This window comes from Palaemon carinicauda, chromosome 38 (genome assembly GCF_036898095.1).
Source record: "Palaemon carinicauda isolate YSFRI2023 chromosome 38, ASM3689809v2, whole genome shotgun sequence".
NCBI classification, from domain to species: Eukaryota; Metazoa; Arthropoda; class Malacostraca; order Decapoda; family Palaemonidae; genus Palaemon; species Palaemon carinicauda.
Genome location: NC_090762.1, coordinates 51,934,644 through 51,952,329, shown reverse-complemented (window position 1 = coordinate 51,952,329; position 17,686 = coordinate 51,934,644). Strand labels below are relative to the sequence as shown.

At 40.4% G+C, this 17,686-nt stretch overlaps 1 protein-coding gene across 2 annotated transcripts in view; it reads right to left on the bottom strand.

The window, feature by feature from the left end:
- Positions 1-17,686, bottom strand: part of LOC137630624 (target of rapamycin complex subunit lst8-like) — a 224,782-nt gene that overhangs the window by 32,841 nt on the left and 174,255 nt on the right. For both annotated transcript variants that reach the window (XM_068362229.1, XM_068362228.1), the window contains exon 4: positions 3,245-3,447. In XM_068362229.1, coding sequence (XP_068218330.1) covers positions 3,245-3,447 — 203 coding nt within the window. The remainder of the gene's footprint in view (positions 1-3,244; positions 3,448-17,686) is intronic.

The window sequence follows — 17,686 nt, the reverse complement described above, 5'->3', positions numbered from 1 at the left end:
CCAGATTGTAACAAAAGAGAGTGGACCGTCTCAATCCTAAGGCAACTGCCTCTTGGAAGAACCAGAATCAGCCAGTCGTTGAGATGCCACAAAAGAGATATCATGTTCGAAATGTTTCAGGTTGAGATCTTAGTGACTCATGTAAACATCTGGGAGCAATACACAGTTCGAAGCAAAGGGGTTTAAACTAGTACAATACTGGACACTACTCCACCGAGAATGAAGCCGAGGTACTTTCTGAAGGACTGATCAACGGGTAATGAACACTAGAATTTATTTAGCATTCCGTTTCAAGGATTAGTCACAATTCTTAAGCTTCAAATATGAATAACTTATCTACTGGCTCTCATTTGCTCAGGGAAACATATAACTTGCCAATACAGAATGGAGTTTCCCTTACGTTCGGCTTATAATTCCTTCCCAAATCCTACATATTCATTCTTTAGAACTGTAATTTCTGGGTCCCCCTCCATCTTGGGGGTTACTACCATTAGTACTTGGATGTCATTGCAGTGTCACATTGCAGTCCCACTCATTCATTCATTCTTTAGAATTGGGATTTCTGGGTTCCCCTCTATCTTAGGTGTTAGTGTCATTAGTATTTGGATGTCATTGAAGTGTCACATTGCAGCCCCACATAATCATTAATTCTTTAGAACTGTAATTTCTGGGTCCCCCTCTATCTTAGGTGTTAGTGTCATTAGTACTTGGATGTCATTGCAGTGTCTTTTTAGCTCATCTCTATACTCATTATTTAACCTTTAACGATACCTCCGTTCTGTTTTGATGTCCAATTACTTAACTTTTATGTCACATTACAACTGCTAGTTTACCCCTAGTTGCATGTGTGCTTAATGACTTGCGACCCTCTAGTGTCAGTTTTTAGGTACCATGTTCGTAAATCTAAATCTGTCTTTGAACAAGGGGTTATCTGCGACTTTCCAAGTGCACACTTTCCAATATGGACGGTACCAATCTTCATTTTCCTATTACTATTACTATTATATGCTAAGCTACAACCCTAGTTGGAAAAGCAGGATGCTATGAGCCCAGGGGTCCCAACAGGGAAAATAGCCCAGTGAGGAAAGGAAATAAGGAAAAATAAAATATTTTAGGAATAGTAACATTATCAAAATAAATATTTCCTATTTAAACTATGAAAACTTTAACAGAACAAGAGGAAGAGAAACTAAATAGAAAAGTATGCCAGAGTGTACCCTCAAGCAAGAGAACTCTAACCCAAGGCAGTGTAAGACCATGGTACAGAGGCTATGGCACTACCCAAGAATAGAGAACAATGGTTTGATTTTGGAGTGTCCTTCTCCTAGAAGAGCTGCTTACCATAGCTAAAGAGTCTCTTCTATCCTTACCAAGAGGAAAGTAGCCACTGAACAATTACAGTGCAGTAGTTAACCCCTTGGGTGAAGAAGAATTGTCTATTAATCACAGTGTTGCCAGGTGTATGAGGACAGAGGAGAATCTGTAAAGGATAGGCCAGACTATTCGGTGTCTGTGTAGGCAAAGGGAAAGAACTGTAACCAGGGAGAAGGATCCTATGTGGTACTGTCTGGCCAGTCAAAGGACCCCATAACTCTCTAGCGGTAGTATCTCAACGGGCGGCTGGTGTCCATTACTAGATCTGAGAAACACACCAAATGCTCCCCATAAATTCCACCGAAGCACAAAAGCTGAGGTCTTGGTGAAAATTTGTTTCACAGATTGTTACTTGTGCTTTAGTAAATGCTGAAATAGCAACCAGGAAATGAAAGCAAAATAATATTATGACACTCATGCTATTGCTCTTCCTCGACTCAGCATAGGTCAAACTGTTAAAAGTCCAACAATCATCTGGGCCTCACTAAAGACTAGCTATCATCACTAAAACAATATTAAACCATTTGTATGTCACTGACTGTCGGAGACAGACTCTGCAAAGAAATTTTGCCCATATCTGATTACATAACTGCCATTTCAGACTTTCCACACCAGTGACAAGTGTTCTTGCACCCCTCTTTGACCCGCACCCTAAGCCAGTTGAGTCTGCAGCAACAGTATCTACCCCAATTCCTGTTTCCTCCAGAGCACTCCCAAGTCAGTAGCTATCAATCCTGTGACATTGTCCTCAGAACCTGTACCTAGGATGCAACAGAAGTGATAGGATGTTAAAGCTTCCAGTACCTGAAGAACAATTATGAATTCAAAACTGTGAAATTAAGTGCAAACAAATGTATCATAATGGACTGTAATTGTGTATCAAAAAAAAAAAAAAAAAAAAGCAGATGTTATGCATATTAGATATCAGAGTGCTACTGTATGACATGATAGATGGAGCCCAGCCTGAAGAGTTGTAATAAGAAATGCAGTGTCATACATCTGCCATTGCAGTTGGCTTGGTACTCATGATATCCATAGGGCAAGTGAATAATCTAATTCCAAGATGGCACAAAATGATTTCAACTTAGCAAGATTCATTTTGAAGAATGCCACTATCCAAGGATGCATTTGAATCATTCTAATCTATTACTATCATCTTCATTATTCGATTAAATCTGCAACTTAACAAAGAATTTCAGAGATATTAATATAACAGTGATGGGGATGGATATTTTTTATCTGGATTTAGTTAATTACCCTCTTTGCAAATTAACCAGCCTCTTCATTTATCTTTATGCACACACTGGCAGTGACCTAACAAATTTCATCATTATATTAACTTTATATAATTCAAGTAATTAAAGCTTTACTAGTTGTTCCTGAGGCTTCAATAGCATCTCTAGAATAACACAAGATTTAAACATTTCTGTGGAGATACTTTTTTGTTACATTAAATGCTGAATTAATTGCACAATTCTGCCCTGCTTAGTATAGAGAATCAATTAACTTGTGATATGGAAGAAAAACCTACTCCTGTTGGAAATATGGAAACATCAATTAAAAATTACGTATGTAGCGTATATGTTTATGTCTCACATATTCCGATGTATGTTATTCATAATGACCATGAGTATATGCAGAGCTCTTACCTCCTCCCTTATCCAAGGAGTTCACACTTTCTTTAGATTTTACTGTTTTGAGCAACCATGGCCATTTTGGTCTAATTCATACTAATTTTGATACAACAATGCAATCTACACTAAATTTTACAACAAACCCAATTCCGAACTTCTGAGGAGAAAAGTGAACAAAGTAGAAAGTAATAAATTGGGTATTACTGTGTTGCAAGATAATAAATTGCTATACTCACGTGGAATCAGGGCTGAATTTCACCTTGAGAGCATATGTGTTATGGGCAACTATGGATCGAGCAGGTGTAAGAGTGATAGGAGTATCTCCTGTTCCTCCAGACAGTCGCCATACATAAACTTTTCCTTTGTTGTTAACAGCTGCCATGTAAGTTCCTTCTGGATCAATAGCGATGCTTTGTATGCTAGCCTCTGGTTCTGGAATCTGAATGGTAAATTGGGATGATTTATAAAATATAACTTAACCTTTTGAACACAGATTACTATACTGTATATCATGCACGGTGCAAGACTTGATAGACATTTGAGAAAGAACTTCAGGTCCAAGGAAATGTATTTTTGCAAGAAATACCAGTCAGGCTAAAATTAAATATTCAAATAAACTGTTAATATAGGAATCTAACATACTAAATCCTATTTTAGGCTATGGCATAAAATACACATGCACTTGAAAGAATTAAAGAAATTTAATAAAAAGTATTGATGAAAATAAACACTGAAGTTATCATCTAATTACCAACAATAAAATAAATTGCATTTTCAGATAGTTACCAGTGAAGACTGCCAAGCACTAGTGAACATTGAAAGCTGCAGTTTTGCTAATATGAGTCTTTTTGTACTATTTTTTAGTAATTTTGTATAAATCCTCTTCATGTATTTCGTGCAAGACCCTTTTTATGAAGTTTCTTCCTGTAAAAATAGCTGTGCATGTCCCTGATATTACGATGAAAAGAAGGTAGGGGTGGAAATTTAACTAACAAAAAATAAACAATGATTGAAAATAAATATTTCCAAGCACGTATAGTTTACAATTTCACGCAAGATGCTGCTACAGTATTAGGAGAAATTCGGAAAAAATTTGTATTTTTCTTAACTATACAAACCTGGAGCTCTTTACAGTCGAGATGTATTTCGGCAATAGCTGAAACTAGCCGTTGAGGGGGCCGGCAAGAATGCCAATATATGGGGGTATAGGAAGAAAAATGTTATTTTCATTAGTAAAATAAATTTTTGAATATACTTACCCGATGATCATGTAGCTGTCAACTCTGTTGCCCGACAGAAATCTAAGGTCGGGATACGCCAGCGATCGCTATACAGGTGGGGGTGTACACAACAGCGCCATCTGTGAGCAGGTACTCAAGTACTTCTTGTCAACAAGAACTCAATTTTCTCCTCGGTCCACTGGTTCTCTATGGGGAGGAAGGGCGGGTCCTTAAATTCATGATCATCGGGTAAGTATATTCAAAAATTTATTTTACTAATGAAAATAACATTTTTCAATATTAATCTTACCCGATGATCATGTAGCTGATTCACACCCAGGGTGGTGGGTGGAGACCAGCATACATGTTAACAAAGAAGCTAAGTATCCCGTATCTTATTTTAGCCGTTATTCAAAATAACAAACATAAAATAAATAAGTACCTGGTAAGGAAGTCGACTTGAACCATTACTCTGCCTTTTTAAGTACGTCTTCCTTACTGAGCCTAGCGATCCTCTTAGGATGCTGAGGGACTCCTAGGTGCTGAAGTATTAAGGGCTGCAACCCATACTAAAGGACCTCATCACAACCTCTAATCTAGGCGCTTCTCAAGAAAGAATTTGACCACCCGCCAAACCGCCAAATCAACCAGGATGCGGAAGGCTTCTTAGCCTTCCGGACAACCCAGAAATATTTCAAGAGAAAGATTAAAAAGGTTCTGGAATTAGGGAATTGTAGTGGTGGAGCCCCCACCACTACTGCACTCGTTGCTACGAATGGTCCCAGAGTGTAGCAGTTCTCGTAAAGAGACTGGACATTCTTAAGATAAAAGACGCGAACACTGATTAGCTTTTCCAAAAGGTTGCGTCGAAAATATTTTGCAGAGATCTATTTTATTAAAAGGTCACGGAAGTTGTGATAGCTCTAACTTCGTGTGTCCTTACCTTCAGCCAAGCTTGGTCTTCCTCATTCAGAAGGGAATGAGCTTCTCGTATTAACAGTCTGAAAATAATAGGATAAAGAATTCTCTGACATAGGCAAAGATGAATTCTTAACTGAACACCATAAAGCTTCAGACGGGCTTCATAAAGGTTTTTAAAAAAGAACTTAAGAGCTCTACAGGACATAATACTCTTTCTAGTTCCTTTCCAACCATATCGATAAGTTTGGAATAACGAACGATATTGGTCAAGGCCGAGAAGGCAGCTCGTGTTTGGCTAGAAAACCAAGATGTAGAACATGTAGCCGTTTCGGATGAAAATCCGATGTTCTTGCTGAAGGCATGAATCTCACTGACTCTTTTAGCTGGTAAAGCATATCAGGAAAAGAGTCTTAAAGGTGAGATCTTTCAGGGAGGCTGATTGAAGTGGTTCGAACCTGTCTAACATAAGGAATCTTAGAACCACGTCTAAATTCCAACCAGGTGTAACCAAACGACGCTCCTTCGTGGTCTCAAAAGACTTAAGGAGGTCCTGTAGATCTTTATTGTTAAAAAGATCTAAGCCTCTGTGACGGAAGACTGATGCCAACAAGCTTCTGTAACCCTTGAAAGTGGGAGCTGAAAGAGATCGCTCTTTTCTCAGATATAAGAGGAAGTCAGCTATTTGAGTTACAGAGGTACTGGTCGAGGATACGGATACTGACTTGCACCAGTTTAGGAAGATTCCCCACTTCGATTGGTAGACTCTAAGGGTGGATGTTCTCCTTGCTCTAACAATCGCTCTGGTTGCCTCCTTCGAAAAACCTCTAGTTCTCGAGAGTCTTTTGATACTCTGAAGGCAGTGAGACGAAGAGCGTGGAGGCCTTGGAGTACCTTCTTACGCGTGGCAGACGTAGCAGGTCCACCCTTAGGGGAAGAGTTCTGGGAACGTCTACTAGCCATCGAAGTACCTCGGTAAGTTATTCTCTCGCGGGCCAACTTTGTCCCAACGTGAGAGGCGAACTTCTGCAGTACCTTGTTGACAAACTAGAACGGAGGGAATGCATATAGATCTAGATGAGACTAATCTAGAAGAAAGGCATCTAAAAGAACCACTGCTGGGTCTGTTGAGAGCCTCTTGGACATCGAGGTTGCGAAGAGATCCATGGTTGGATGGCCCCAAGTGACCCAAAGTCTCTTGCATACATCTCTGTGGAGGGTCCAATATGTTGGAATTATTGTCCCTTCCTACTGAGACAAACTGCTAAGACATTCAAGTTGCCTTGGAAGAAATTTGTTACTAGTGAAAAGTCAAGACCTGTTGAACAGGAGAGGAGGTCACTAGCAAACTCGCACCATGTCAGAGAGTAGGTCCCTCCTTGCTAGGAGATGAACATCAAAGCAGGGAGTTGTCCGTGTTGACCTCCATTACTTTGTCTTGAAGGAGAGACCTGAAGCTTTTCCAGGTCAGACTTACTGCCAGAAGCTTCTTGCAGTTAAAATGCATTGTCCTTTGACGCGAGTTCCATAATCCCGAGCATTCCCTACCGCCTAAGGTCGCACCCCAGCCTACGTCCGATGCGTCTGAGAAGAGAACGTGGTTGGGAGTCTGAACAGTCAGGGGAAGACCCTATAAAAGGTTGATAAAGTCCTTTCCTCAGGTTAGACCAGACTTATCTTCCGGAAACCGGGATCGAGACCGCTTGTAGCGTCTTGTCCTTTTCCAGTGAAGAGCTAGATGAAACCGAAGAGGACGGAGGTGTAGTCTTCCAAGTGACACCAAATGCACCACGGATGACAGTGTCCTAACCAGACTCATCCACAGCCTGACAGGGCCGTATTCCTTCTTCAGCATCTTCTGGATGGATAGCAGGGCTGGGGATTGATCTTCTCGTTCAGCCATGTCCTCATCAGAGGGTTCCTCATCCGAAACTGATGAGGAAACGGCAACGGAGTGGGCAACGTCTGACTCGCTGAATCCGGTCGCACTGGTGGATGCGTGACGGAGCCGGACACAAGATCATGGTACTGCTGCACAGTCTGTGAACTGTCAACCATGGGGAAGCGAGGAAGTACAGCGACAACCCGAAACTGTCTAGACTGTCTGGGTAGTACAGACAACTCCTTATCGGGTTGCTGAGGTTGCCGCACTGCGTCACAACAAGTCACCTCTGCTGGTTGTTGAACGTCTTCCCAGTGACACACTGACTCCGTAAAAAATCCTCTATCAAGGACTAAGCTTGGACTGCATGTCTTGCAACAAAGCCCAAGGTCTATGGAAGCAGGTGTGGCAACAGACGGGGTTAGCGACTGAAGCGGAACCATTTACCCTCCCTGGAAGCATGTTATGCTTAAATAAAAGTCCATAGGAGGCTAAGCAGCTTAAGGCTCCTCTCCAAATGACAGAGTCCTCAAGGGAATATCAGAAGGAGGGAGAACAGCACTTTCTCATCTACAGGAACCATATCCGAGAAAAGCTAGGTTCTCTCAGTGAGGGTTTCACTGGTGCAAAAGCAGCAGACCAGAAGGCAACGTATGAAACTGCTTGACAGTCTGTGAACTGTCAAAAACTGAACTGTCAACCACAACAGGAGCGTGAGGACATACAGCACTGGTGTATAAGTAGCAGACCAGAAGGCAACGTCATGTAACTGTATGACAGTCTGTGAGTTGGCAACAACCAAAGTTGTGTGGGGAAGCCTCAACTCCTGACTGACTAGTTTGCTGCTGGCGAGTGGCGGTAACCACAGTGTGTTGCGGAGGCTGACACACCATGTCAAAACACGGCAGCTTGTGGTAGCTCACGCACGGCAACGGAGTGCTCTGTGTGTGGGAGTCATCATACATCTGGCAGGGTTGACTTGTGCATGGGTGGAGGAGCTCTCACAACAAGAGTGTGAGAGCAGGAAGCCATGCCGGGCGCACAACCGTGGGAGGTGTAGGCCCACGGGTGCATCGTCAACCTTCTCCGCAGTCGGAGTGTGGGAGCTGGCAACAACAAAAGCAGAGTGCTGGAGCGTGGGAGGGGCTGCGGTGGGTTGAGGAGCATGCGGTATGGTATGCGGAGCATGCTGTAAGGTATGCGGCTCATGCTGCATGGTATGCGGAGCATGCTGTAAGGTATGCAAAGCATGCTGCATGGTATGCGGAGCATGCTGTAAGGTATGCAGAGCATGCTGCATGGGCTGCGGAGAATGCCGCATAGTGCTGGAACCCGGCAGCTCTACAGAACCTTCCCACTACTGATGCGGTAGCTCACGCATGTTAGCAGATGGTGCAGCAAGAACATGCGTCTGGCAGGGTGGACTGCGCATCGGTGGTGGAGCTCTCACAGGTGGAGGGTGGGAGCAGGCAGCCGCAGTATCTGCTGAGCGCACAACCTCGGCGGGTTGTAGGTTAACAGGTGCATGGTCAACCTTCCAGCATGATACTCCTGCATGAAGGAGCAAGCTGAGACTGTATAGTCTGCAGCATGGACCACTAGGGTCTATGAAAGACAACAACAAACGGAGCTACTGTCCGTTGTGACTGAGGGTCTAAAACCGCTGGTGCGGCAACAGACGGAGTTACTGCCTGTTGCGGTACCACCTTGCCTCTCTTGGGAGGTGTGCAGTTGTCGTACTGCAGCAAGTCCGAACTGACCCAGTGGCTACACCTAGGCCGTTGGACTTGCGCGGAAGGGACCGACTTGCACTTAAAAGCTGCAAGATTTGGTCCATGGTTTCTGCGAGAAACCTCTTCCGCAGACGAGGAATAAATGGGCTCTCTCGTCTTTGTGTGGGTGGGGTGATCACGTCGGCAACGTGTGTAGATACACCCGAAACCACGGAGGGAAACGTCTGTTCGTTGATCAAGGCCTGTGGAACCCATAAGTCCTTCGACATTACTTCTCCCCTGGGCTTGGGAGCTTGTAAGAGGTATCGGACTAGGTGAACAACTGGCACGAACAGACGAACCCTCGAACGCAACACTGTAACACTTTGCGCATATCACTTTATCACTTTTGATTTTCTGTTTGCACTTATTTCACTGAACTCGAAACTTTAAGTGGTTAGTACCTGAAACACGCAATCCTATCCTTCATTAAAAGGTAGTAATTGCGAAAACAGTATTACAATGTAACAGAAAAACATAATGAAAGATAAAGAATTCAGTGGCTGGAAAAGAGACTAAACACTAGATCAAATAAACTACGTTTAAAATCTCTCACCGCATAAAGCTTGGGAACAAGAATAAAACTCTAGAAACGTTTTACCTTCTTCCCCTATAGCGACTAGGGAGAAGAGCAAAAAAACGAGAACAACGTTACCCGCTTGAACGAAACGTTTATCCTCCTCTCTCTCCCTCCGTCTCTATCTCTCTCTCTCTCTCTCTCTTGACTTAGAACCTGAGAGATGAGCCCAATTATATATATCGTTAAAACATATTATTTGTTAAAGGAAAAAAACTGAAAGGTTTCCCAAATAAAAAGTTCCTTTATTAGAATTAAAACCATTTAAGTTAAGAAAGAATGAACGAAACGCTAGAATCGGTTTACTCTTACTGCAACGTGAAACCGTGAAATACTCTCTCTCTATCGTAACGATAGAGCGCAAGTTGAACGTTCTGAACTTCAACAACTGCGGAGACTAAACAAAACGTTAGTTCAACTTTGAAAACAGTACGAGACTATCAAAGAAATTCTTTCAAAAACATTAAAATTAAAATAGCATAAATTCTTAACAGGAAAAACGATATGACGGGCTCAATGTTAATTAACTTCGGTTCCAAGTAAGGACCGCCTACTATTAGGAAAGGTCGCATATAAACAAACATAAAAATTAATTTTTATAAGTTTATAATAAATGGAAGTTAATCGAAGAGGCCTATAAATGGCGGAGAGATATAAAATAAATCTATAACTTTGTTAAGCAAAATTACCAAAAACCTAAACACACTTCCGTCTAAGGGAAGGGTGGGTATAAAAAGTGAAAGAGAGTCTATACTCTCTTCGACACCAACACTTCCGTCTAAGGGAAGGGTCGGCCATTTAAAAGTGAAAGAGAGTCCATACTCTCTTCGTCACCATAATTAAATCAAATTAATTCCAAAAGCTTGCTAAGCTAATGATAAAGCTTCCTGAATAGCGAAGGCTAAACTCTAGAGCAAATACATCACCAAATCGTGAACAATAACTCCAGAATCAACAGCGTATCCAAGTAGGTCTAGCCGGTGGCACGACAGAGGAAAAATTGAGTTCTTGTTGACAAGAAGTACTTGAGTACCTGCTCACAGATGGCGCTGTTGTGTACACCCCCACCTGTATAGCGATCGCTGGCGTATCCCGACCGTAGATTTCTGTCGGGCAACAGAGTTGACAGCTACATGATCATCGGGTAAGATTAATATTGAAAAACATAAAATCCTGAAAAAAATCGCAGTTTAGTTTGACAATGGAGAATGCGTATACGAAATATTTTGTCAAAATTCCTCTTACTTTCAGTTACAGTAATTAGTAAAAGTAACCCAATAAACCATAAACATTGGTCCCTATAAGAAAATGCAGTATTTCTTCTGTTATTGTAAATTTTGATAATTAATAAATTTCAATGTAAAAGATATTGTGAAGAATGGCATTGTATAACTTCCACGAGTCACAAACGATGTATTAGTTACCCTTCGCCCTTCAGTTCTACCACAAACCTGAGAGAGAGTACATGCCTGAGGTTGACCTCTGACATTCACTCATTTTTACGTTTGTTTTTCTTGCTTTCAGCAAGAATTTTATCATCTCAAAGAATAAAAGATTATTTCAACATCTTGCTAACATTAGGAAGAAGAAAATTCGCTCTATTAAGAGTCCAGAAGAAGGTAATATCTGTAGGAGAGAGAGAGAGAGAGAGAGAGAGAGAGAGAGAGAGAGAGAGAGAGAGAGAGAGAGAGAGAGAGAGAGAGAGAGAGAGAAGAGCCTTACCTTATTGCCTTATTCTATGCTTGGGTTCCCCCAGGTCCCTCAGTGTGAGGCACCTCGTATATCCACCAGAGAGTTGCTTATGCATCTTCCGGTGTATTTTGCATCTTCCAGTCTTGGATGGTCTAGGATGCATCTTAGGTGTTTATCGAGCTTATTCTTAAACACATCTACGCTCACTCCTGATATGTTTCTTAGATGAGCTGGCAGCGCATTAAATAGTCGCTGCATTATCGATGCTGGTGCTTAGTGGATTAATGTCCTGTGTGCCTTCCTTAGTTTTCCTGGTATAGTTTTGGGCACTATTAATCTACCTCGACTTGCTCTTTCTGATATTTTTAGCGCCATGATGTTTTTAGTAATTCCTTCAATTTATTTCCATGCTTGTATTATCATGTAGCATTCTCTTTTCCTTTCTAGACTGTATAATTTTAAAAATTGCATTCTTTACCAGTAGTAAAGGTCCTTAACTTCTTCTATTCTAGCAGTAAAGGACCTTTGTACACTATCTGTGCAATATCCTTTTGGTAGTGTGGGTACCATATCACATTGCAGTACTCGAATGTACTATGTACACAAGTTTCGTACAGCATAATCATGTGTTCAGCTTTTCTTGTTTTAAAGTGTCTGAATAGCATTCCCATTTTTGCTTTACATTTAGTCAACAGTGTTTCTATTTGGTCGTTGCATAACATATTCCTGTTTAACATTACACCAAGGTCTTTAATTGCTTCCTTGTTTGTGATAGTCTCGTTATTAGGTCCCCTGTATGCATACAGTGAACCCTCGCTACTTCGCGGTTCGACCATCGCGGATTCACCACTTCGCGGATTTTTTCCATAACCCATATATATACAGTAATATATATATATATATATGTATGCATGTATTTATGTATATATGTAGGTATGTATATGTGTATACATATAAATATATATATATACACACACACACACACATATATATATATATATATATATATACATATATATATATATATATATATATATATATATATATATATATATATATATATATATATATATATATATATATATATATATATATCTAAAGTAGGAAGATGTGATGTAGTTCTAAGGGAAAAGTATGGGAAATATGTCTGGGTAATAAGCAAAGCTCTACCTCCAGTTTGTTTCTTCATTATGATCAGAGATAAATGTAAACAAAACATTGGTTGCCATTTTTTATCGTGCTTTTTAGCGTGTTTAGGAAATGCATGATATAAAATCACCTTTAATATTTGTGCCTGTTTTAGTTTAGGGTACTGTTGTACATGCATTAAGTGTTCTGTACATTAAAGGGTAGTTTGTTAACAGAACTACGTACAAGGGAAGGTTTTAAAAGTCTGAATATACATGTTGAATAAATAGGTAAATATGGTGTCACTACTTCGCGGATTTTCACCTATCGCGGCCGCGACTGGAACCTATCTACCGCGATATACGAGGGTTCACTGTATACCATTCTTTCTCTGTTTCTATAATCTATTGATTCGAACTTATCGGAGTTAAATACCATCCTATTCATCTTCACCCATTCATATATTTTGTTTAGATCTCTTTGTAATGAGTTCCTATCTTCATCAGATGTAATTTCTCTACTTATTCTTATGTCATCGGCGAAACTTCTCACTAAAGAGTCTTTAACATTACTGTCTGTCTGAGATCATAATAACAAACAGCAGTGCAGCTAATACCGTACCCTGTGGCACGCCAGATATTACCTGAGCTTCATCTGATTTCTCATCATTCGCAACCACTATCTGTTTTCTGTTTTGTAGAAAGTCTTTTATCCATTTTCCTATCTTTCCCTTAATATTAGGCTTTCTCATTTTTTTCTCAAATATATTATGGTCTACCTTGTCAAAGGCTTTTGCAAAATCTAGATATACCACATCTGTGTCTTTTTCATTTATCATATTTTTATACAGTATTTATTTTCATAGTGTGCTATCAGTTGGGTTTGTGTACTTTTTCCGGGCACAAAACCGTGTTGACCTACTGTATATTAAACAAATTACCTTTAACCAAATGATTCATTATTTTCTTTTTTATTACCTTTTCATACACTTTCATAATATGTGATGTTAGACTAACTGGTCTATAATTGCTTGCCTCTAGTCTTGATCCACTTTTGAAAATAGAGGTTATATATGCTAATTTAAGTTTAACATATATCTCGCTCATATCTACACTTTGTCTTAGCAGTATTGTAAGCGGCTTCACGATAGTGTGTGCAGGTTTTTTTTTTTTTAACAAAATCGCTGGAACTCCATCTGGCCCAGCCACTGATCCACTTTTAATTTTGCTTATAGCCTGCACAATATCTGCCTCATTAATATCTATATCCGTTAGATATTCACTATTTTCTTCTCTCATTTCTGTTTCATTATTCTCATTCGGAATTCTTGGCATGAATTCACTCTTATATTTTTTGCTAATATGTTGAACATTTCCTTTTTTTTATTAGTTAACCGTCCTTCAATTCTTAGAGGGCCTATTTCTAATCTCCCTTTATTCATCTTTTTTGCATAGGAGTAAAGTACTTTGGGGATTTTTCTTGATATTTTGAAGTGTCCTTTCTTCTAAGTCCCTTTTTTATTTTCTTTCGATCGTATAATCTTTTTTTCTGCATTTTCTATCTTACTTTTTATTTCCATCATTTTCCTTACATCTTTTTTTCTTTTGCAAGATTTTTCTTTTGCAAGATTTTTCTTCCACTTTCTAATTTTCTGAAATAAGATCCTTCTGTCTATTGGTATGCATGTCTGATGTTTATTTTCTTTTTTCGGTACATACTTTTCAACAATTTTCTCCAGTATTTTGTATAATATATCTGTATTTACCTGCATATTATCACTTACTAATACATTTTTCCAATCTTTGTTCAATTCTTCATTTATTTCTGACCATTTTATATTCTTACCATAGAAATTATATTTTCCATATCCTTCCCATTGCTTTGTGCTTTGTACTTTGTTTTTCTCTGCGTTCACTTGCTTTGGAATGGACTATTAATTCTATGACATTGTGGTCTGAAATTCCCGTGTATACACTATTATTTCTTTAACATAATTCACCTCATTCACAAATACTAATTCTAGGACATTGTTCTTTCTTGTTGGAATGTGGTTTATTTGTTGCATATTATGTTCTAATAGCATATCTTGAAGCTTTTCAAACTGTCTCTTATCTTCTGCGCTACTATTACTCTCTTTTTTATATGTATATATACAACTACTTTCTTCTATCTGTTCTTTCCAATCCACGAAAGGAAAGTTAAAATCTCCGGATAGGAGTATATTCCAGTCTTCATGGTTTCTACATATATCATATATCATCTATTTTTTCTATTATTATGTCAACCTCCTTAGTATTTGGGGGTCTGTAGACTACAATATTCACTAATTTTTCATATTCAAATTCTACGCAATCAATTCACATTCTGTGTTGCTGTATTTTTTACAGGCTATTCCTTGATTTATGTCTCTTCCATATATTGCGGTTCCCCCTTGATTCCTATTTTTTTCTGTCTGATCTATATGTTTGGAAACCCTTTATCTGGTCGTCACTGCCAGTCTCTTGGGAATACCATGTTTCACTTATATCTAACATATCTATTTTTTCAATTTGGGTTAGTTCTTCTCAGAACTCTATTTTCCTTTTAGAGTTACTCGTAACTAAACCCTGTGCATTCATCACTATTATGGTTTGTGTTTCATCCCCATTATTTAATATTGGTAATAATGTGGATTCTCTCATGCTTCCTTTCTGTTCTGATATGATGTTCTTTTCTTCATTTCCAGGAATTCTTCCATTAAAAAATCCAACTTTTCTATTATATTTGCTCTTTCGCCTTCATATTTATTTTTGTGTGTATACCTGCAATTATCCCCATATCTGCACCAACCCCTAGCATTATAGATGCATTCTTTGTAGTTGGGCTCTAATTGTGCATATTTGGGTTGAAAGGCATCATATCTTAGGGCCTTTTGTGCATAGCGCGGTATATACTCGGCTTGTTTTTATGGTTCTTTTTTTGTTTCATTTTTGCTTTCATTTTTCTTTACTGTTTGCTGAGTTTTCTGACTTTAATTCATGGTTGCAGGATGCATATATCAATATTATTTGTTGAATTTGCATCCCTTTCCTTCTTTCAGGTTTTTGCATATTTTTGGATGGAGATCTCTGCATTCGTCTCCATACGCACATTTACCATATATTTCATAATTATGGCATATCTTTGGATGCCTGTAGTAACATCTTTCGCCAAATCTGCAATTCCCTCTTTTCAGTGAATTGCAAACTACAGTGATACCTCTGGATACGAAAGTTTCTGCTTACGAAAAATTCAGGATACGAAAAGTGATTCGAAGATTTTTATGCCCCAGGATACGAATAAAATTTCAGGATACGAAAACCTTACGAGATCCCAACTCTTCGCCGAGAGTAATTTTAAAAAGCGCGCCACGCCAGACTTTGAACTTGGGTAGACTCACTTACAGCCTCCCGCTCACCCATTGGTTATCTCCCTACTCAGACGCTAGCTGACGCCATAAGATCCTGCTTTCCTATTGGTCGGCAACTATCCCAGCTTGCTTACGCACGGGCGTTCATCTCTCTCTCTCTTTTCGTTCCGACCGCGGTATCGTTAACAGACATTGTATGCTTTCGCTTGTTTGACTTAGTGTTAATATACAGTACATTCGTACGCCACGTGTTATCGTTAATAAACATTCGTTACTGTGCACTGTACTGTATTAGTGTTTACTATACATAGTACTGTATATAACGTACGTAGTGTATTATATTACGTATTACTGTAGCCATGGGTCCCAAGAATGTTGCCGAAGGAAAGAAGAATAAGACGATGCTCTCGATGGAGACGAAACTTGAAATCGTAAAAAAGTACGAGTCTGGCATACGTTTAAGTGCGATCGCCAAGGAGTATGGCCGGAATCCATCTACGATAGGCACCATCTTGAAGCAGAAGGCGGCCATAAAAGCAGCAACACCTTCTAAGGGCGTCACTATTTTCTCCAACAAGAGAACCCACGTGCATGACGAGATGGAGAGGCTGCTTCTTGTGTGGATCAAGGACAAAGAGATCTAAGGAGACACCATCTCTGAGACTAAAATTTGCCACAAGACCTCCGCAATTTTCGGTGATCTCGTGCGTGCTCAGGCCGAAGAAGGGGCAGGAGAAGGAACATCCCAGCAGGAACCCCCAGAGTTCAAGGCTTCTCGTGGGTGGTTCAAGAAGTTCAAGAAAAGGACTGGCATCCATTCAGTGGTACAGCATGGGGAGGCAGCCAGCTCGGACACGAAGGCCGCCGAAGCCTTTGTTAAAACCTTTGAAGAGTTGACTCTGCAGGAAGGCTACAGTTCGCAGCAAGTTTTCAATTGCGACGAAACTGGGCTTTTCGGGAAGAAAATGCCTCGTCGGACGTTCATCACGGCGGAGGAGAAGAGGCTACCCGGACATAAGCCTATGAAGGACAGGCTTACCCTTGCTTTTTGTGCAAACGCCAGTGGGGACTGCAAGATAAAGCCCCTGCTGGTGTACCATTCAGAAAATCCCCGAGCCTTCAAAGCCCACAAAGTCATCAAGGAGAACCTTCCCGTGATGTGGAGGGCGAATGCAAAAGCCTGGGTAACGAGGCAACTGTTCATTGATTGGGTGAATGTCTTCTTCGGTCCGACTGTCCGAAAATATTTGGAAGAAAACCGCCTCCCTATGAAATGTCTGCTGGTGTTGGACAATGCTCCAGCTCACACTCCTGGCCTCGAGGAATATCTTCTGGCCGAGTATTCCTTCATAAAGGTCCTATATCTACCACCTAACACCACTCCTCTCCTCCAGCCCATGGACCAGCAAGTTATTTCAAATTTTAAAAAATTGTACATGAAGCATCTCTTCAAGAGATGTTTCCAAGTCACAGAGAGTACAAACCTCACTCTGCGTGAATTTTGGAAAGATCACTTTAACATCGTGATATGCCTCAAACTCATCGATCTCGCTTGGCAGGAAGTTTCGAGGCGTACCCTAAACTCATCTTGGAGGAAGCTGTGGCCTGATGCTGTCTCTGCACGAGACTTCGAGGGGTTCGGGAAGCCTGGAGGCGAAGCCGAGATCGTTGACGATCCTGAACCAATTCAGCAGTCTGAGGTGGCTGACATCGTACATCTTGGTACGTCCATGGGGCTGGAAGTTAGCGCGGAGGATATAGATGAACTTATCGAGGAGCACCACGAGGAGTTGACGACGGACGACCTGAAGGAGTTGGAGACGATGCAAGTGAGTGATGTTCAAGAGCAGTTCTCTAGCGGTGATGAGGAGGATGTTACACCTTTGAAAATGGCAGACATCAAGGAAATCCTTGCATGTTTCCATAAAATGGCAGACTACGTCGAAAAGGAACATCCAGAAAAAGTTTATACCAACCGTGCGCTTCAACACTGCAATGACGTTTGCCTAACGCATTTTAGAAATGTGTTGAAAAGTAGGCAGAAACAAGCTTCAATGGATAGTTTCTTATTAAAGAGGCCAGCGGTATTAGTAGGCCAAGA